This window comes from Aspergillus pseudodeflectus (genome assembly GCF_044049435.1).
Source record: "Aspergillus pseudodeflectus strain CBS 756.74 chromosome Unknown BJX68scaffold_87, whole genome shotgun sequence".
Taxonomy (NCBI): domain Eukaryota; kingdom Fungi; phylum Ascomycota; class Eurotiomycetes; order Eurotiales; family Aspergillaceae; genus Aspergillus; species Aspergillus pseudodeflectus.
In genome coordinates, this window is record NW_027263863.1 from 56,854 (window position 1) to 77,953 (window position 21,100).

Here is a 21,100-nt window from a genome sequence, read left to right on the forward strand (position 1 = left end):
CTGGTCAAACTCCGTATAGCTTTCAGAACGTTGATGAAATGGTCTGATTCAAACAGTTGCGTTGAAACCCGAAGGGGACTGTAGCGCTGATGCCAGTGGCCAGTTTACTGGCGGTATTGAACGCGGCTTCCAGAACATTGATAAAGTAATCCGAAAATCGAGTGACCAGATTCATGCCGCAGAAGTGGGCGCCGGCTTGGATGGCTTTGATGGCTCTGTTTCTAACTTCTAAATTTCATCAGCAGATCGGGATTGACACCGTCAGAAATCTAGGCTGAAGTGGATAACCGTACGCATGTCGGGTCAGGTAAGGAGTCTTGATAGTCCATTTCTACCCCGTACTCATGGATAGTATGAGACCAGCAATTGTAGAGCATTAGGTCCTGTAGCTGTGCTAAATATTGGAGTCGAGTACATATAACCAAGTGAGGATACCGGTTTAAGCAAGCCCTTGAATGGTGAAAGTAGTATGAATAGAGAGTTCGGCACATCTCTCCCTATTGAACCTCGAGTCAGTTGCGACGCGTTCGGCTCGGGCGCATTTGACAAGCGTATGCTTCTGTTTATGAGCTCCTGCCGATTTCCTTTCCTTTCCCGCTCAACAGATGGAAGGCACGGCGTCCATGGTTATGGAGTCCAATATGAATGGAGTATAACAAGCACTGAGGAGACAAACGCTCTGAATAACCCAGTATGCTGTGGCTTTGAGGTCGGCAGCGTTGGGATAGCTTCCAGAGCGTTTATGGAAAGATTTGTTCGGTCATATTAAGACTCCAGAAGGGTACAGCGGCGTTGATATCGGCGGTCAGTTTTCGGCGCTGTTAGTCAAACGGACGTGGAGGTAGATTCGGAGAGGGATACGCTAACCGACATCATCTAGCCGGATCTGGAGGCCACTGTCATTGCTAGTGTTGTGTTCGGTGTACACGGCGTGCAACACGTTGATGCAGCTTCCGAGGACCTCCGCTGGAGGCTTCGCAATTGAAACAGTATCTTTAAGAGGCTAGCGAGGTGCCCGCCTGGCCCGTAAATATCATCACCAAGTTTCGTCTGACATAAAACCGGGGGAACGCCCATGCACCGGAATCTGAGAGTAATATGTACCAAAAATCTTCTCTTCTTGGTATATCGCAATGGAACTGGTAAACGCGGGCGACTGTGTTCCTGGAGCGGTTACAGGAATAGACAAGTTGATTGATGGCTGGGAACTGACACCATTAACCTCTTGGTCCAAGTTCACGGGGATGGTGCGCCCGCATTGTTTGTCAGAATCGATTCCGTCGGGGTACTTGTCATAGAAAGCTCTGGGATGTGAGGTCGCTGAACAGGACGTGGGCATGCCTAGATGGAGTGATGGGGATGCTATAAGCTCTCGATCAGAAGTCGGAAGCTATCTGTGGGTAGGATAAGCTATGCACGGAATAACGGTGTACCTGCGCAAGGCCAGTGCTTTGACAGAATTCGCAGATTCGAGATTTTAGTCAAGGTTGGGATCTCGTCAACAGCCGTCTGAATTATTTCCATTGATAGACCGTTCATTGCGGTTATAGATGAATCATTGAAAAGGCTAATTGGTGGATTCCTGACTTATAATCAGCATGAATCCTGGAGGATTGCCCGGACATAGAAAAGAAGGAAATGCTCATAGAGGATCCTTTTTGAATCGGCTGAGAAGAAGCTGCCAGTCAAGTATTGGGCTGGGTCGTAGTGGGTATCGAGTTTCTGCAACTGGCTGTTTCTTGACAACACAAGGCAGGACGAAGGTAGTTTCAGTATTGGAGAATCCTTTGGGACTAGCACATGTGCTCATAGGGATACAAAACGAAATTTCGAGTGCTAAGCAGTTAAATGGCGTAGTTGATTGAAGAGTTATAGTTGCTGTTGGGATCGAGTGACGCAAATGGTGCGGAGCTTCTCCGCCTATTGCTCTGTTGCAGAGGGCCGGCTTTCTTACTTAGTGAAGTACATAAATGACTAAGTTTCATAATTTTCGAGTTATACTATTTCATTTCTTATCAGTGCTTATCATCACTAGCTCACTGCCTAATTAGGTTAGAGGTCCCTCGGCATTGTCGAGGCCTCCGCATCTCCGCACCCTCTTCCTCCTCCACTTCCCTCGGTTGAGCCATGGAGATAGCCTGTTCTTCTAAGGCTCATTTCTTAACCCTCCTTTTTTTTCTCACGCGTCATTTAGCTTCTCCTTCTAACGATTCCACCTTTCCTTCCACGCTTACTCTCACCAACCTCACTTCTACGTTGCCTTAGCTGTTCGTCCTGATTTTACTTCTCCACTTGAACCTCCCTTCACGATGCTGAAACGCACTTCAGAAACCATAATATGCGGCGCGCTCGCACACTTTGATACTCCAAGCTTTCCTGTACCGTCATGATCCGCATCTGTGTCTCAGATGGTTCTATCGCAGAAGCACCTACACTCTCCGTTTACAGATTCCGCCCGCCTCGTGGGTCACTTTTCGCTGTATGGGCCTTTCTGGGGCCCAAAGTCCTTCCGTCACTCGCCAACAGTACGCTGAATACCGCCAGTACAATCCTTGCGACGTTGTTTGTCAGAAAGCTCGCCTTGGGATAGATTACGCGGTGGATCTTACCTACGAGGGTTCGCCACGAGGACTGTCTGCCTTGAAGCGCAACAAATTATGTTCGTCATGTTGGGACTCTCTATTATGCGGATACGCATTTCTGGAGCGTGCTCTGCGGAACCTTGGAGATGCCTTGCGCACCCCCATAAAGTATGGCAACCATCTGACAGGCTCTCCCGAAAGACGAGACCCGGCGAAGGAACATTCCTCGATTAACTACTGGGAAACTTTGGCAGATTATTGCAAGGTCGCCAATACCAACTGGGATGCGGAATGGCCTATACCTTTCTCAAAATCCCACACGTCCACGCTGGGCACGCCAAAGCTCTGGTTACCCTTTCCAAACTTGTCGCTGATATGCATTGTCGCGAGCCTACCTAGCTGGGCAAATTTTACTGGGCCCAAATGCATAGCCTCCACATCAATCATTTGGCTACTTAGCAGCAACTCAGGTCTGATCTCAACGATGCCTTGCCCGCCTTGGTCCTGGACATTACTCTCAAGAATGCTCTTGAGCCGCATGATGCCGATCTTCCCAAAATCAAGTCGATTGTTGAGACTTACACTGCGGCCTTTTCCAAGATTCAAGGACCCAGAACTTTATGAAGTATAACTTTCGCGTCATGAGCCGAATGGCCTCATCCCTCAGGTGAACTTACCACAAGCGCAACCATCATTGCTACTCAGTCTCGATTTTCCCCCTGTTACTCGTGAGATGCATTATGTCGAGAGTGCTGATCGGCAAAAGAAGCATCATATTCCAGTAGGCGTATATACGAGCCCATCTCTCTACTTTCATAACTGCACTCGAGATTCATCTGCTAACGTTCAGGTTGACAGGACTTGCTTTGCATACATACCTCTTAATCATCTCAACACTCGAAACCGCGCGGCGGCGAAAGAGATAATGTCCGAAACAGTCTTACTGGTATTCGTCACTCGAGGGTCACTGACACAGTTCATGAACTCGGCTTCTTGGGCAACAATACGGAGCTCTGGAAGCAATGAATTTCTTTCCTATATGCGCTTTGACATATACCAGTGCTCATCACGAAAGGAACAGCGTTGATAGCTTAGGAACCAGGATGGCGCTGAATTTTTAACCTCCGCTCTATACTTCAGCCATCTCCCACGCGGAAGAAACATTATGCCAACGCATGTATCCTGACTACACAAATTAACCCTTTGCTTGGACCTCTTGATGAGTCGAAGCATAAAAACCGGGCTATCTTCAAGCATCTGAAGCACTTCCATTGCGCATCCTCTACCCAGGATAAGGTATGAACAGCGAACCATTTAAGACAGAGTAATTCGCGCTGACACATGAAGAAATTAGAGAGCATGGTTACATATCTTCAGCCTTAAACTATTTACACACCAGGGACTCTGACGCTCGCCAATCTGATCGCCGCCACTAGTCAAAAGGAGATAGAAAGTGGGGAAAAAAGGACCCTAACGGCCGATGACCGAGAACAATCGTCTTCCATCTATTCCAGCTGGCCGAAAGCATGTCACATACTCAATTATATAGGAGATTTGAAGATGGTGTCTCGTGAAGGAATGATTATCGGGATCTCGACGCCGTCAGAGGCCCTGTAGGGATCATCCACTTCCCTCGAGCCCGATATCAGATATATTTACGCCTCGAGAATTTAATGAGACAAGTGGCCCATAATAGATGGCGGAGTCAAACGTGGTTGTTTCATCGACGTTGCATGTATCGACGTTTAATACTAACTTAATCTTTGACTATCTGCCTCTTGACACGAAGCCAGACTTTCTAATGACCGATGCTCAATGAGTCGCAACTTATCCGAGGAATAAGAACTTGTTTGATTATTGCACTGTTAAAGTCTGTGAGTTACAGGCAAGCAGAAGGAAAACAAAATGAGACACAACGTGCCCCAGGACCATCCCGCATTTCATTGTTGACCACCTAAAGAGCAACCTCAGGACGAGCCTCTTCGATATACTCAGTTCGGAGGAAGTAAGTGTCGAATTTCACTCCATTGAGGCGACATTTTGCAGCCATTCCCTGTTCGACTTCCTGAAAAGTAAGTCTGAAAGAATTACTATACCCAGGTTAGTACGAGTGCTAAGTTGGAGTCAGTAGGTTATCTTACACGCTCGTCGATTTGATACTAATCGGCATTGCGATGTTCTGTTGACTCAAAAAGGATTCGACTTCTTTACGAAGGGTACCATTCGGGAAATTGAAGAGACGAACCACGCGGGACGGCCACGGTAGTATGAGCGCCCCAATGGGATGTGCTTGGATGGAGGCGGAACGCATGCCATCTGCTGTGGGCAGACTACTTGGCACGACTGGCACGGTGGTAATCCGCCCATCAATAAAGTAGTCCAGCATAACGTTCAGCTTCTGCATGTCGGCATAATCCTGCTCGCTATAGACAACGACAGCTTGCTGGTGACTTTTCCCAATTGCATTCAGAATTGATTCAAAGGTACCGACTCCGGCGAAGAACACGACATCGATATTAACGGTGAAGGGCGAGAAGTAGACGATACTGTCTGTACATACAAGCACCGATCCGGGATTCCGCTCAAAGCTGTATATCGCTTCTCTACGTCTCGCTGACCCCACTTTGATATGGTGCTGTAGTACACCATCTCCGGGGATAGAGCTTGAAAGCTGACGGTAGAGGGTCTTGACGGATTTCATCTTTGAGGCGATCACGATATACCTACCCTCAGGGCGTTGCTCAACTTCCCGCCGCACCCTTTCAGCCATTGCATCAATGGCGTCCCCTTTGACAGCCACCCAAGTGACTGTAGTTGGGCGCGCAGTTCCCCGTAGTTTGATTGTGGCAAGCCCCTCGGACCACCTAAATGGAGCCAACGCTGTACTGGACGCTGGTTGGAAGGCAGAGACAAAAATAGATCTTGCCTTGATCAGGATGCCCTCTTTCACCATGATGGTGAGGTCCTCAGCAGTACCCGACTCCTCTCGGAGAGTTCTTTCACACGCCTCATAAATAATGAGCTTGATCTGCGAAAACCAACGCGCGTTGTGCTCTTCAAAATGGTATTTCAGGGTACCAGGACTGCCGATGATCAGGCTAGAGCCACCGAGATGGGTTGGGTTCGGTATAGTTTTGGTGACAATCGAGACCGTATCTGAAAATGGGCTCATTTGGGTCACGAGGCGATAAGTGCTCATCGCGCTCTCCTGGGTGGGACAAATCCACAGCGCGGCAGGTCCCGCATATGGCGACTCCTTTCGTAACAAATACTCGGAGATACCAATTGCAACAGCAGTAGTCCGACCGCATCCAACTCCGCCATAGACCGTAGTATCCATGGTGCCAAATGCTATCTGGCCTATGATCAGCTGCTGTAGTGGCCAGAGGTTGGTTCGCCCGATAGAAGTGAGACGATCTTTGAGTAGTCTGTCAAGATCCCGGAATGTGATGGCGGAAGCACAGTCGGATTGTTCAATGCGAATGCTGCATAACGAGAATATTAGTATTGGCTAAGCTGTGGCAAAATTAGAAACTTACCGAGAGGTAATATCCACAGCTTGTTGAGTCATAGTGATCGAGCTTTGCTGTGCAGAACGGGGAACACAACGAGACTGGATGGTAAACACGGATCAGAGTCAGACGATCAGACGATAGAGAAATTATATTAAGAAATTTGGAGACGATGATGAAGGGAAAGAAGGACTAATTAAAAGAAGATACCCATCAGGAAAAAGGGCCAATATGTGTTGTTGTTGGCGAGAAGGAGAGATCAAGATGAGAAGAGAGAGAAGTGGGAGATTTGATAAATAAGTCAACCAAATCGTTGTTGCAGGTTGAAGCAAACAGGATTAGGTTGACTGAGAAGGCAGGAGTAACACATTAATCCCCAAAAGGAAATTTGTTGTGAATCTAAGCAAATTCAGTCATCTCTTTATCAATAGAAAAATAATGGGTCACATTTTTCCCGAGTCTGGTCAACAGAAACTGGGATTAATGGCCCGGTTTATCTGATTATATCCAGCCTGGGCAATATAATTCACTGATTAGTACTCTATCTGAGAGCGCAATGAGCATTACTTGCAGTATCCTAGCCATGAGTGCAGTACTCCAATTTACGAGCGTGGATAGCATTAATATTTTGTGAGCCTCTTCTGCTTGTCTTTGCGCCCAGGGTTGCAATTATGACAACATAATATTCTTAAGCCTTGTCACTTAATTGGAATCCCGGAAATACAGTCCGTGACTGAGTACTGAGCCCAGAAGTCGAGGGTGCTCAGATACATATCGCCTTGCCATGTTTATTTCAGTATCAGACAGATCCACTTCCCAATTTTATGATTACCACATTCCCGTAGAAAGCATTTTTAGGACGCTGTAAATAAACCGTGATATTTGTGTCCCTCGTTTGACGTCCCAGGGGAAACATCGCAGACATTATTACTTATCATGAGACAAATGAGCGCACGCCGGTAGGTTGTCCATGAGCTCGAATCAAAACACGAATGTAAGTACAGCCATGTGCATTAATACGACGTGGGCGAAGAAAATCTACATCTCAGAAGCTTAATGACAGGGATATCGATGCCGCGTTCCAATCCAAATACTCCCCGCCCTTGAACCTATAGGCGACGGAATATTCAGCCTTATTCCATACCGAGCTTTATAGCCGACGGTCTCAACGGGGTCTAATTAGGAGGACCAGCTCTATAAGCGAACAAGGGATGACTGGTCATAGGAAAGGATGGCTGGCATGCTCGCTGATGCAGATGAAGCCTTTTTAGGAACCCACATCTCTAGTGATAGACACAAGCTAGGCCTTTTGATAGAGTCAACCTATACGTCGACCAGACATACTGATCTAGGCGTAAGGGTGTCCAATAAATCTACAATTAGTGTAGACAATGGCTAAACGGAAACAAGGACTTAGCTTAATCTCGAGACCGACATCAACCTTGCGCCTCGTCTCGAAGCCGGCAACAGGACCTGCCTAGCGTTTCCCGATGTAATGGGCAGGTTTGCGAGCGGTGTCAGTGGAGTGGAAGCAATGGGAGAGATAGCGCAGTGCCTTACCGGATATCATTAACCAGGAAACAGAGGTCATTGTCTCTGCTATAGCTTCTCTTGGTGTATGCAGCATGCAGCACGTTGGTACAACATTCGAAAAACGCAGCTGACAGCCTCGCGGTGGAAGAGGCTGTCTCCATCATGCTTGATGCACGAAGCAGTTGAAGCGGCCGCGATCACATACCATGATAGGAGACGTCACATACCATCATTGGGTTATCGAGTAGTACTTCGGTGCTCTAAACAGCCGCATACTTTTCGCATCTGTTCCGGAGCCCAGCTGGAAGGGTGCGGCCTTGTGTGGTTCGGGAGGTTTCGAGTTATGTGTCATTGTGGCTAGATATAGCGAGGTGCATGGAAACGCCGAAGGTATTACTCGTTTGATTGGTACAGGACTGAGTAAGCGGCAGTGGGTATACAATTAGTTAGATCAGTAGTGGTACAAATATTTCAGCGAGTGCAAATGTCTCGTGTTCTGGGTCGGTGATTGGGAGGGTAGCGGTAGGAGAACGTACGTACATTTGATCTAAGCCAAACGCTAGCATTGGTTCTGAATTGACTACAGATCGAGAGATTGTATGAGCATGGGCGGAAATGCTGAGTAGTATTGCTGGTAAGCACTGACCTGTTCGAGCTAAGATCGGGTACTCCCCCTGGAACGCCATTTTTGTGGCGATAGAAACCTGGCCATCAATTAGGATAGTGACGCTATAGCAATGAGTCCTCGAGCAGAACGGGAAAGCCAGGTACCGAGAAAACCTCTGACATCTCCGCTTTTTCCGAACAGTATTGTATGGTGGTGGTAAGTGGTCGATCGGACATGGTAAAAGCCTTCCAGGTCTAAAGGGCGAAGCGAAAGCTCGGACAGTAAGGGCAGAGACTACCACGGAGGACGAATAAAAGAAAACAGAAAGACTGTATGGTACAGCTGATCTGAGATTCACAGAGCACATGGTAGAAATTGTTTTTGGGTTGATGTGCAATCTGAACACTTCAAGGTTAATTAACAGAAAGAACAGCGGAGTCGTGTTGGCTCCGTATCTCGTTTGTGATACCTGAAGTTGAGGCCACAGCGCCTTGTAGGATGTCGCATTCCTAAAATAAAACCAGAGAGTTGTCCTGACACCTTCAAGCCGGATATTGCGATCGGCTTCAGCCTTGAGCTAGGAAATAGCCTTGGTGGCATCGGAATCGGATGTCATTTAAGGATGTGGGCCGCGGTTGAGCGGGTCGACGGTCTGTGGGACGGTTCCCAAGGTTTCGACGATGTACAGGGCGATCGGGCGACAACAGTGTCGGAATTGAATCGATTGGGCGGCGAGAGGATAGATAACAGAAGGAACCATGGACCTAGTAAAAGTTGTGGCGCCTCAAATAATCAGTAATTGGTCCAGAGAGCGCCACGACTTTAGGGCGGACGGAGTTAGTACCTTAATCAGTAAGGACCCGGGACCAGTGGACAGGGACGTTTGCTGGGACTTGAAAGAATGTCGAAGATGTGGTGAGGTTCGAGGAACTCATGACCTCTAGGGGCGAACATCGAACCAGAACATGAATTGAAAAAAAACTGTGCGGGTTGAAGCTATCCAAGGAACGACGCGGTGTTGAAGAAAGCTCTGCAAGAAGCGGAGAGTAGGTGACATGAGGCTCATTGGAGGAATGTAGTCACGTGCCAGTCTCCCGCCAGCTGATCAACACCATATTCTTCCTATCCATCTAAAGCAGCGATTCAACTTTGCATACTTGGAATCTCTTTTGAACCCCCCTTCGTCTTCTACGACAAAAATGTTGAGGCCAAACAAGAACATCAGTTTCGCCTCGATAAGAAGCACGTCATATGGCAAGTTGAAATCATTCTTGCAATTATTGGACCTGAAAAGCATCAGCTAATAGTCACGATAAATCTCAGGCACCGGGTCATGGCCGACACTACCGAGAGATATTCGCGAAAACTTGTTTTGCTTTCTCGATACTACTTCGCAGCTCAACGTTGTTACAGTGTCCAAAGCTTGGTACATTGGATTTAGGGAATTCCTATACGGGGAGATAGACGTCGACGGCAGAAAGGTTAGCCAGATTGCAGCAAGAGTTTCTTGTGATGAGGACCTTCGTCATGCTATTCGTCGATTGGCGGTCTTCTGCTGTTGCCCTGGTTCGACTAGTACAGAGCAATACCGGCCGGATATTGCGACGTTTCCTCCATTGCGTGCGCTCGTGACTAAAATAGGAGACGCGAGATACAGAGAAATGACCTGGGCGACCGCATTGGCCCGTGGCGACCGAGTTGCCTGGCTAGGCGCCACGTTATTGCTATGTGGTGAAACCCCAACCCTCTTGATCCCTTCCGATGCATTTTCGCCGGGGTTAGCAGATATTCTGGCTGCTGCGGTGACTAAGTCCATGTCACTACCACTGGTGACAAGGTGCTTTCTGAACACTCGCTGTCTGTCCTTTAATCGGGTGCCGGGTTTTGCTATAGAGATCCTGCTGACCCTCCCTCAGCTGCGCACGCTTCGCCTCTCTGACGTACACGATTCTGACGATGGGACTCCCTGGTTGGCTACAAAACACAATATAGAGATTGGTAGCTCAACATTGCAGAGCCTCTATTTTCGTCGCGAATGTTGCGCAGCCAGAACAGCTGCCCGCCTGATCAACCTGTCTCCAAACCTGAAGGAATTCATTTATGAACATACCGAAAGGACTTTTGGAGGGAAAAAAGTGACCTTCCTCCCATCAGTGCTTCGAGAACCACTTCTGAGATTGAAGGGATCGCTTCACAAGTTGTCTCTAAACCCAACAGGCCGCGGAAGACCAGATGAAGGGATTGATGTGACATTTGGGTCGCTAGGGCAGTTTTCCCGATTAGAAGAGGTTTTTTTCCGCGTCGAATACCTTTTGGACATGAACAGTCCCAGCGGAACCTTGAGCAATTGTCTCCCAATGCATATTCGACACTTGCACCTGGCAGGGTGCAGAAAAGCCCACATCGATACTGTCATCCAGGAAGTTGAGAACATGGTGCGTGGCGTGATGTTTTTCGACTTGAGGGAGATTACTGTCACAATCAGCATTGTCCAGCGAAGGGATGGCGAAGTTTTGTCGACACCCCGTTTCGCTGAGGTGGAATCTCTCTGTGCCGAATATGGAGTCAAGTTCAAAGTTGGCCTGGGACCGTCGCCTCATGACCTGGACGAGGAAGGTGAGGAATAAGTGGATTTTATTGTTTGGTCCGAGAATTCTGAGCTCGAGACAGTGACGCATTTGACACTTAGGCCGATAGTTCTGGTGGAGGTTTGAGTTTTGGATCTACACGTACTACAGCTATTCCAATCAGATGGCCTACAGGGAATAAAGAGCATAGTTGCGGATATAACGCGTGTTCCTTTTCCTATCCTTTTACTTCTATCCGTTTTAAAAGGGGCTTGAAGGCTCGCGCAAATAGTCTAGCCAATGATACTTTCCTTTGCCGCATTCAATTTCCAGATAAACTATTTCGTCCCACAGAAATCATCCCGAGCTGTGTAGGCCCCCCCTTTACAAAACAATAACTCTCTATCCAGGCTTCTCATTTAACAAGAGCCTGTGGTTTTATATCAGCAGACAAAAGGGCTTCTTGGAGTCCAGAAAAGGGATCATCGTAACTCTTCCGAGGTTATTAAACGATTGACCTTTTCGAGCGGCGTCTGTGTCAACCAGGGAAGCACTTTGTCAATTTCTCATCGGTAATACGGGCGGTCTCGGGATATAATATGCGAAAACAAGCAGTCTAAGACCCGTTGTCTCTCAAAATCAAGGCTCTACCGTCACAGGAATAACGTGCGGTCTCTGTTAGTCGGTTGAGGGATTGTTTGAGGCGTCAGATGCCCCGAAAAGTTATTTAAGTCAAAGTATGAGAGCTCAGGACGGTTTGGGTGGAACTTACTATACATACTTGGCATGAATCCGTCCCTTCCAGTGGCTCGCTAAGTAACCTCACGCGAATACTAAGCCTAGAAGGATGTTATCTCCCGTACTTGATACAATTATAACAGAGTCCTCAGAAAGTATGATGCCTTGGCATGTGAGCCCGCAGTTTCGCACCTAGTCGACAGAGGACTTCGATGTGCTCTGTTATGAGCTCCTTAGTAAGCAACTGGAGGCTTAGCGCGTGGCTCATATTGAGTGTTTCTTGCACGTAGAAGCCTCTAGAGTCCTTGGAGACTTCGATAAACACAGCAAGGTGAATAAGATATCGTCACTATCTGTACGTCGTACTTTGCTTCTTCTGCTACCCATCCAGTCCCCTTCTCTGCCGCTTATACTAGCTGCCTTCCTTCCTTGTCCCTAGATAACGTGCGGTGTTTCTTTATACGGCGCAACAATTCCGTATAATCATCGAAAATGCCAGCGGCCGAAAATGTTATGAACGATGTCCATTCCAGCTACCTGGCGTTGATACCTCGTGGCGTCTACCCAATCCAGCCAGCGATTCCTGAGGACCAGATTGTCACCAACAAGCACATGAAACACACAACCTTCTCTCATTTTCCGCTCTTCGATGTCGTATACGATATTACTGCCCCAAACTCATCTGATCCGCCAAGTGGCGTAAAGTTGTGCGACGCAATGGTGGCATTACTAATGATGCACTACTGCAAAAAGGCTCTGGGAGATGAATACCGTGCGGACTTTAGCCAGCGTGGCAATATTAGACAGGATCGGATCCCAGAGAGCCCATGTCTACATGCTGTTTATCATGGAGAGAGGTTTTACCTCGAAGTTGATGACTTTTACGTACTGTGTGGTTCAGGTGGGCAACAGTACCAGTCATGGCTGCGACGCACTGAAAAAGCACACAGTAACTCGATCACAATCGGGAACTTCCCAGTTCCACCTCACCTTTACAGTGAGGGGATTGCTGTCAATTTGGACGTTAACTTCCGCCAAAACGTTCTTTACGATAAGAATTTATTCGTTGGAATAACCTTTCAGAACAACAATGTGACAGACTGGGCCAGTGCACCGCGATTGGAAATCTGGCGCTATTCGAAGCGAATCTTGGTCACTGGAGGCTTAGTTGGAAAGGCGACACATCTAGTGAAAGGCCGAGAAAACGGTTTACCCTCATTCATATTCGTCGAGGCAGGTACAGATGCGGCCAGTCACAGGACCACTGACATCACACAAACTGCCAATCCAGACAGTTCGAATTTCGTTACAACGCCCCATCTCGCGGTTTGGGGAAATCCCCAGCCCCAGTCGATGCCGGGTGCAGATGTGGACTCAGATACAGATAGTGACATTGCTCAGGGATCTGATGGGGATGAGTCAACAAGCAGTGAAAGCAACGGTGATGAAGACGGTGGTGAGAACCGTGGTGGTGATGGAGGTGGTGATGGAGGTGGTGATGGGGGTGGTGATGGGGGTGAGAGCAGGGCTGGTGACGATCAGGTAAGCCATCTTCTGACAGAAAAATGCGCTAGTCTCTTTTAAGATACTTGGGCTGGCTAACACAGACAACTGAAATTGAGGATCCCTCTTTCAAATCCCTCCCACACACGTTGACCGAGACGACTCAACACAAGCAACCTGAATCAAGTATGGCTTTTCTAATAAACGCTCTCATCCATTTATCCAAAGCAGCATCATTAACATATTTCAGGCGAATTCGAAACCAATAGCTTCACGTTCCCGTCCCTGCATAGACTCGCCGTGAAAAGGCGTAAGTCGCAAGTCCTCCCAACCCTGACAGTTATTCTGACGCAACATAGCACGCAGTATGGGTGACGGACGCCCTGGCTCAGCCGCATCTATTTCGGGTGATGAGGGTTGGCGCAAGTACGCAAATAGGCGCACCCCTGCCAAAGTCGACTGGACAACTCCGTTCAGGCACCGTGCTCACAACATTGTGAACGACCAGCGAGACTTCCTGACTGCGCTCGAGAGTCTCAAATCTGAGATCTATGGACATTTTGAAGCCGCACTCGAGAACGTTCATACCACAATGGAGAAGTTCGAGGACCAAGGCCCAATGAATTTTTTTGCCACAGAGGTCGCCAACGCGATTGAAAAGAACAGAACGAGCGATGCACGTGGAGCTGCAGACCTTGAGGAAATGATGGTGGAATTGGATAAGCGGGTCAAAGCTGCAAAAGGACAGGAGCAGAGTGGAAATCTTGGTGGTGGTGAAGCCGGAGCTGATGGAAACGGTGGTGAAGGAGCCCTCGGGGCGGAAGGTGCCCAGTAGGGCACTACTTACTACTGAGTAGACTCTACAGACGCTTGATTCAAACTTGTTTCTTTCCCCGTTCATGCCCAGAGTCTACATATATCCATGGTCCACAATTGTGGCTGCATACTCTAGCTTTCTTTCGATGTATTTCGGCTAGTCACAGAATAGCTGCCGTTAATTCGTTATTGCCATACAACTCAAGATTGTTTATTCTTTCTTAGGATTCCTCTTTCGTTCTCTGCTATTCTTGACGGATTCTGATACTTAACTACATCTCCGACCTGTAGAGCGTTGGTCAAGTTCAGCTAAACGTGTCTCCTGACTGCGACATTTCATCATTTATAGTCCATACCCAGAGGAAGTATTGCTATAAAGGAGGTGCCATAATGATGCCCGTGGTCGGAGCCCGTGGATAATATCGAGATATGGCGGAATGGCTTCAATCGAGCGTGGAGGTGACAAAAGAGTGATTTCAGGCCTGCACAACTATGGAGGGTAATAGTTAGTAGGCCCAATATAATTCCATGCCTGTATCACTGCCTTCAAGTTGGGTATGGCTTAACCTGAATCTCTGATTGGCCAGGAACACACCATAATATTACATCGAGGTAGGCAAGTACCTAGATTATACAGTGCATAATTAACATTCACAAATCGAATACGTCCTCAGGTATTCCCCGTCCTGAGGCTCAGTAAGCGATTCGTATTATTGGCCACCAATTCAGAGCCGCTCAGCCCCAGGCATGCGCCACAATTGTTGAATCGCAGCCTCACGATGCGCCGCAACTTGACGCCTATTATCCACAAACTCGGGTAAGAATTACTTGAATTGTTTGTCTCCATATTACCTCTGGACAAAATGCTCTGTCAAGTTCTACACTTCCGCAGGGTCAGTTCACTCTCGCCTAGGGAGATACCACCTTTGAAGATTTAGTGGCTCTGGATTCAACGAGGAACGTGAAATAATGCTGATATAGTTTCGTCGGATTGAGATACCTTGCAAGAAGGTAGGTCTCTAGGCAAGTCCCCTTTCTTATAAGTATTTATACGCCGGGTTCTCAAGCGGGATGCTGATGACATGACATGTATTCGCCCAGGTTCAACGTTCCCTCATCGGCACCGCACTCGGACCGAAGGATCTCATGCAGATTGTCGATGCGATTGAGGATGGCGGTCTGTAGCCCCACGCTGTTACTAGCTCCAGTAACCTTTCACACCCTACTATTGCATATTCGCCTACGACCTGCGCGTCTGTAATCCTTCGGGAGAAGAAGATACGAAGAGACTCTGAGCGTGGGGAGACAACAAGAAGAGAGAGAGGAAGACCTTGCATTATCGGGGCAGGGTCTAGCAGGATGGATTCAACTCCTTGCCGCATTGACTACAGCCTGTCCGCTCATTTACCCCAACTCGCGGTCACAGCGCGTCATCTCCAAGCCCAAGCCCCTTCTCCGACTAATTAGAGAATGGATCCATGCCGACTTCGATTTGGAAAATCTACGGCGTGATGTTCGCTCGTATACATCGCTGCGATTAAGCTATGGACGAAACAACAATGGTTCTCGGGGCGAGCCGTCGTGGGACTAGTTCTTGGAGCCGTACGGCTAGACTACGGCTCATCCATGGCGCCAAGGTTTGATCATCCTTATTATTAACCTTATCGCCCTCGCTTCCTTTGGCCACGCGAAGGTCACCCTTCACAGCTTTGGGAACAAGATCTATCCCGCTTGCTGAGCTTACTGATAAGGAATGGGGTTTATAGTTGTTTGCGGCTCTGCATCTGACATATGCCGTGAGCGAGGAGATCCACGACAGCCGCGTCCGGTCCTGATGATAGAGGCCGAGGTGAATGTATAACGTCTGCGGTCGGTTGAACACCGTCAACACCCGTGGGGGTATAGATGAGCAGAGTTCTGGGACCCTAGCAATTCAGTGTGCTTTGGTGCCATGTGGTCAACAGTAATCAATTGAGTCTGTCTCATTATCGCTAGTTTCGTGTAGCTCATAGACCCTAACGCATTCTCTAGCTCTTCTAGATTCGGAAAAGGACTCGTTCCTCAGTTTCCCTCTGGTGTCCGGAACAAAAGTCGACACTGCTGATGGTAGGGCCCAGTGCGGCGCTGATATTACAATCCATATCTGCGCGGCGCAATTTGTCGATTAGTATAACCCAAAAATTGGGGCAACAATATCTTCGAGAGTAGTCTAGGGGCGACATCCTTTACATCCAGTGCCTCGAGTTGTAAGAATCCTCTATACAAAGTGTTATAGAGCGACATCTCTTGGTAATACTCAAAGTCAGTCGGAAGTTTACCTCAGAATGCCATCCTGAGTGCGCTAAACGTCCGGGTTTATACATTACCCCAGTCCTTCACTGCCCGTTGACATTAGACATTGTACCACACGCATAATATGCAGGCTCAGGCTTACAGTTGCATAAACAGAGGGCCACTAGTTGGCGGTAGTACATTGGTAAAGTCATGAGGATATCCAAGGCGCGAGATGCCGGTTATTCCAGAATGCTCATGAGACTGACGCGCATGGGGAAATTACGAGAGATGTCTGCTGTGTTTGTGGCTAGATATGGGCTGGATAGTTAATAAGCCAGAATAATTGCATTATGAGTAATTTAAAAAAGCTTTCGATCAACTAGACACATCCGCTACCAAAATGTAACCCCATCATCACTTGCACCTTCGATTTCACCGAGTAAAGCATCTGGGAGGAAATACATTTGCGCCATTCGTTCCTCTAGCCATCCAGCGTCCTTTTCCAGAATTTCACTACTCTGGGATCCTGGGACACTGGTGTTCAATGACGTGTTCGCCTCCGCGATTGAGCCTATGGTAGCCGCCAGGACTGGGCTTGATTGATTGTCCGGAGGTGGCGGAACGACTGCAAGGGATTGTTGTGGTGTCAACGCATCCAATACAGCAAGTATATCAACCTCATCTTCGACAAGCTGCACAATTTCCAGATCCTCATGATTCCTTCCGGGGTGTGCGGTGACAGCACTTGCGTAAGGTATAATGTGTTGCCTCTCAGGTTCAGGTACTGCGGCGGCAGGTTCAATAGCATTGATCACAGAGGTAGCGTTTACTAGTAACTCTGTTGCAATACTGTCCGCCTCATCGGAATCAGACGCAAATATAGCCGTCAGAACTGAAATTGTGTGATCAGGTTCCTCGGTAGTAGGCACAAGCGTAGTACCTGGCACAAGAAAGGTACTGGTTGTCTTCGCATCACCCATAAGATCAAAGGAATCCGCGTCATCATTTCCAGTCTCATCTTCAGAATGCTCCGAATCGCCTAAATGGAATCCGGTGGGGACTGATAGCCAGGTTTGTGACAGAGCATCAGCTTCCTGAGTCTCGAAATAAATTTGGATTGCCATTGGTGTGTTCTCTCGCGTGTGGATGCTGGCGTGGTGGTACCCAGTAGTAGGTAACACCAAAGCTCCAGTTTCGTCTCTCTCTTCGCTCATCGGTGACAAGCAAATCCAATGGGTCGAGACAAAAGCCGGCTGTTGCGCCAACCTGGGCAATCGATCTATCTTTGCGGAGGGGTCGGTTCCAAACATCTGAATGAACACCTCAAGCAGAGTGGGTGACTGGGCATATGTGAGCAAACGTCGAGACTGTTGGAGTTTCCGGTGATTGAAAACCGAGTACTCTCTCATTTTGACTAATTCAATTTTTTCAATATGAGCGAGGTCCGGTTCAGTCTTGTCATCTTCAGCGACGGGTGGTGGGACTGCTTTATTGACACTTTCTCGAGTGGCCCGGTAGGAGGCATCCTCTTGAAATTTGAGGAAATCTTGATCCTCTTCAGACATTGTTTTTCGGATGGCTTGCTTGAGCTCTTCTTGGACCACACACTCTCCACATATGTTACTAATATTTGATTGTGTCTGGTTCCTCTGGTTCTTTGCGAAGCAAGCACCAGGAAGGCGATACGAGCATCTATCGCAAACAAAAGGCTTTGCGTAGTTTGCCTCATCGTCAAAGCTGTTCTCATACAGCAAGACATGTTCTCTGACAAGATCTGTGAGGTCGTCCGAACAGTAGTATCCGGCATGACCAATCCTGGCCAAGACATTCTCCAAGCCGACAAGATTCTGATTGAGATATCGAGAATTTGCGATCATTTGCCGTACAATCCAGGACCGAACCAGGGTGTTGTTCGCTAGGAGGGATGGATGCGAACGCGCGAGAAACAGGACTGATTTGAAGACGTAACCAAACCCAGCAGTAACTCCAGTTTTGCTGTATGGATGCATATAACCTTCACCCACGTACGGACGGAAGTCGACGCGAAAATGCAGATCTGTAGCCAAATTCAAGTCAAGTAGAGAGCTTTTGAAGTCTGTCGCCAAGCCGAAGTCGTGGAGGGTGTGAGGAAAGCATTGGTCAATGACAAGTTCCTTGAGACGATGAAAATCCTGAAGTCGGGTGCATTTGATCAGGTTGACCGATAGTAGCCGAACCTGATAAAATCGGAGCATACGCACCGATCTACTGACGCGTAATAGCAGGAATAGCGCTATTTCCAGGTCCTCTTTGCTCAGCTCGATATCTCCGCCTGCCCAGGTGACCACCATGGGGGAAAAAGATGGATCCCACTGATTGATGGTATAACTAGCGAAACGATTTTCTCCTTGAGCAGCAATTTGCGGTTGTGAGATTGCGCCATGAGATATAACACCAATATATTTCGAAAGGACTTGGTAAATAATTCGACCCGTGCACATCAGAGAGGCGATGTCGCGATATGACGATAATTCAATAAGCGATTGAGCGAAGGGGGCTTCGCCTAGAAAGTCCACAAGCAGGTTTGTGACGGGAACTATGAACAGCATATGTTAGTAACTAAAGGAGCAAGCCACAAAAGCAACACAAGGGCTTCTTACCGGATTCGTTGCGCTGGGTATCCGTACTAGTAGTAGAGTCCATGGTGGGCAGCAGTACCTGGCCTGAGGACAAGCGAGCAACGCGGTGATGAATAATATTGATGAAAAGCACGGCTGTCGATGGAGCTATACAGGTTAGACACCAATCACGAGCAAGACTTTGGCTGAAAAGGATTCGTGACGACTGACCAGGATATACAATGCGTCCGTAGGCTTGACAGCAATAAAGGAGACGAAGGTAGGTGCTTGAGTCGGAATTTTTGATTGCAGTAGGTAACTAAGCGAGTAGGTGCGAGGTAGTCGGGAGACTTGGCAACTTGGAAGAAATGAAGATGGAAGTAGGATGGTTGACACAGGAAGAGATTCAGGAATCAGTAGACTATAGATTTGGATCAGAAAGTCCGTGCTTGGCCTTTCAACGCGAAGCCAGCTGGGAATGACTGTGTTATGGGCCCTCGCAGTGAGGGTAGGGGTAAACTGGGCAATGCGCGAGGTAACCAAGTCCCAAAAGGGAAATCATGAATGAAGCTAAGCGAGAATTAAATTTGCACAGTGATGATATTATGACTGCACAAAAGCTGTGCATATGAGAAGCTCTTCCCAGGCCCAACTTTTGAAACAGAAATCTTCATCAGTGTGCTACTATTTCCCAGAACCACGCCTCTTGGTTGTCCTCAGGGTGAGGCTCCAAGTGCCAAACGGTGAAATCCTTCTGATGAGGATTACCATCCTATTCGTGCAACAAGATGATGGCTTCTTGCGGCCGGCAAGTAGGGGTTGGAGCTGAAGCGAGGGCCCAGTGAGTTGCGCGAGCAAAAACCTCGAATTACCACGCCTGAGGTGTCCCGCCTTTTTCACAACACATTGCTGCCCATGTCTCTCCTTGTGTCTAGCTCGCACTTCATCAGCACCACAGTCATCAACGTATGCCGTGCTGGCTGTCCTATACTAATAGCCGAATCTATCTAGATGTCAGACAACCATGATGGCACGACTACGCACAGGTTGCGCTGGTAGCTCGACGTTGCACAACCTCCATTTTCGCCGCAGCTGTTGCGCAGCCAAAACAGCAGCTACTTTCATCATCGCGTTGGCCGCCGGTTCGTCTCTGATAAGCCCAACGATAGTCCTTTCGGGGACACGGCGAGTGCTGACAATCTAATTCTCTACAGTCAAAAAGGTATTTTAACTCACTTGCGGATACAGCAATGAAGCGCTCACGATCTCACAAGGCGGCTGATGAGCAAGGAAAGTAAACGGATAAAGGAGGGTTCTTACTTTATGCTGCAGTGGTGCGGCGTACTTCGCTTTTCACCGCGCTGGCCCTGCACGACTCGATGTTTCCGGCGGGGACAGAGTGGCTTGCGTGATCTCTCAGGTCGGAGGCATATGGTGTCGGAAAACAGCTACTGGGTTGGCTTCGCAAAAGGTCATTGCATACCCCTTTCTGTTTTGCCAGGCTATTGTTCTTAACAGACCTTAGGAACCACTCTCCGGACAACCTTACCTGCTCCATCCAATACACAATCCGGGTCTACTACGCCGGTGCCAAAGTCTGACGAGCAAGCTTCGATTACCAGCCTACAGACCAAACACAGATGGAGCAACGCCCAAAGGCTCAAGAATTTATAGCGTGGCTATTAATGGTAAGAGCATTGTGACACCAACCAATTCAAAGGCATTTCTGACCCTCCTTTACCTAAGGTTAACACCACTGAGAATCCCACATCATTGAAAGATGATGAAGCCTCGACCGCGCAGAGTAACAACTCCGAATCTACCAGGGACAAGCAGTCTCAAGCGTCAGAGACAGACAAACACGGCGCCACTAAAGGTAACAAAGAAAAGTCCGAGGGAGAATCCCGCGGAGAATGCTGCGGTTCTTCTTGCGGATCCAGACACCCGCCTCAATTATAGCTTTCAACGCGAAAGTTCCAGAGGAGAAGCTTTTTATAACCTTATTTATCCACGAACACACAACATCCTTTCGGGAGGACAGATTATGTTCTCGAGTTTCTCGTTGCCCGACGACCCCTTCATGGCCATCACCGCCAACACAACTCGCACGATGGAGAATCTTTCGGCCATAGGTGGGAACAGCAACAATATCTCACAAGAAACACACATCCCAATTGAGTTCAGCAGGCATATAAGTGGATACCTAAGCTACTGCAACACAGGTAAGTTGCCTCTGTTATAGAAGCGGTTCCTAGACTAATAATGCTTTTCGAGGGCTGCCTGACCGCGTCGCCCGCCACATTTACACCGTCGTTCTACAGTCGCTGTCATACTCTGTGGTAAAAGAGAGGGACTTCAGAGAACACGCTGC

The 21,100-nt window shown here is 48.2% G+C and overlaps 4 protein-coding genes across 4 annotated transcripts; 2 read left to right on the forward strand and 2 right to left on the reverse strand.

Moving 5' to 3' along the window:
* The first annotated feature begins 2,124 nt into the window (after window positions 1-2,124).
* On the forward strand, window positions 2,125-3,454 carry BJX68DRAFT_214160 (uncharacterized protein). Its single transcript, XM_071037773.1, has 2 exons — window positions 2,125-3,363; window positions 3,441-3,454. The coding sequence occupies exon 1, from the start codon at window positions 2,482-2,484 to the stop codon at window positions 3,211-3,213; it is 732 nt and encodes a 243-aa protein (XP_070892917.1). The 5' UTR covers window positions 2,125-2,481; the 3' UTR covers window positions 3,214-3,363; window positions 3,441-3,454.
* A 5,771-nt stretch (window positions 3,455-9,225) lies between these two features.
* On the forward strand, window positions 9,226-11,027 carry BJX68DRAFT_214183 (uncharacterized protein). Its single transcript, XM_071037774.1, has 2 exons — window positions 9,226-9,488; window positions 9,558-11,027. The coding sequence occupies exons 1-2, from the start codon at window positions 9,434-9,436 to the stop codon at window positions 10,859-10,861; spliced, it is 1,359 nt and encodes a 452-aa protein (XP_070892918.1). The 5' UTR covers window positions 9,226-9,433; the 3' UTR covers window positions 10,862-11,027.
* Window positions 11,028-13,167: 2,140 nt separating this feature from the next.
* On the reverse strand, window positions 13,168-14,075 carry BJX68DRAFT_249150 (uncharacterized protein). The gene is made up of 3 exons (XM_071042055.1): window positions 13,402-14,075; window positions 13,293-13,352; window positions 13,168-13,228 (listed from the first exon to the last, which is right to left on the reverse strand). The coding sequence occupies exon 1, from the start codon at window positions 13,941-13,943 to the stop codon at window positions 13,431-13,433; it is 513 nt and encodes a 170-aa protein (XP_070892919.1). The 5' UTR covers window positions 13,944-14,075; the 3' UTR covers window positions 13,168-13,228; window positions 13,293-13,352; window positions 13,402-13,430.
* Window positions 14,076-16,524: 2,449 nt separating this feature from the next.
* BJX68DRAFT_272715 (uncharacterized protein) lies at window positions 16,525-18,814 on the reverse strand (the record flags this gene model as incomplete). The annotated part of the gene is made up of 2 exons (XM_071047264.1): window positions 16,525-18,707; window positions 18,772-18,814. 2 exons carry the CDS (start codon window positions 18,812-18,814, stop codon window positions 16,525-16,527), a joined length of 2,226 nt encoding a protein of 741 aa, XP_070892920.1.
* Window positions 18,815-21,100: the final 2,286 nt, after the last annotated feature.

Bases quoted from the DNA above. Each gene is read 5' to 3' on its own strand.
- BJX68DRAFT_214160 (XM_071037773.1), top strand. From the start codon at position 2,482: ATGGGCCTTTCTGGGGCCCAAAGTCCTTCCGTCACTCGCCAACAGTAC.
- BJX68DRAFT_214183 (XM_071037774.1), top strand. From the start codon at position 9,434: ATGTTGAGGCCAAACAAGAACATCAGTTTCGCCTCGATAAGAAGCACG. The intron at 9,489-9,557 runs GCAAGTTGAAAT...GATAAATCTCAG, and splicing joins GATAAGAAGCACGTCATATG to GCACCGGGTCATGGCCGACA.
- BJX68DRAFT_249150 (XM_071042055.1), bottom strand. From the start codon at position 13,943: ATGAACGGGGAAAGAAACAAGTTTGAATCAAGCGTCTGTAGAGTCTAC.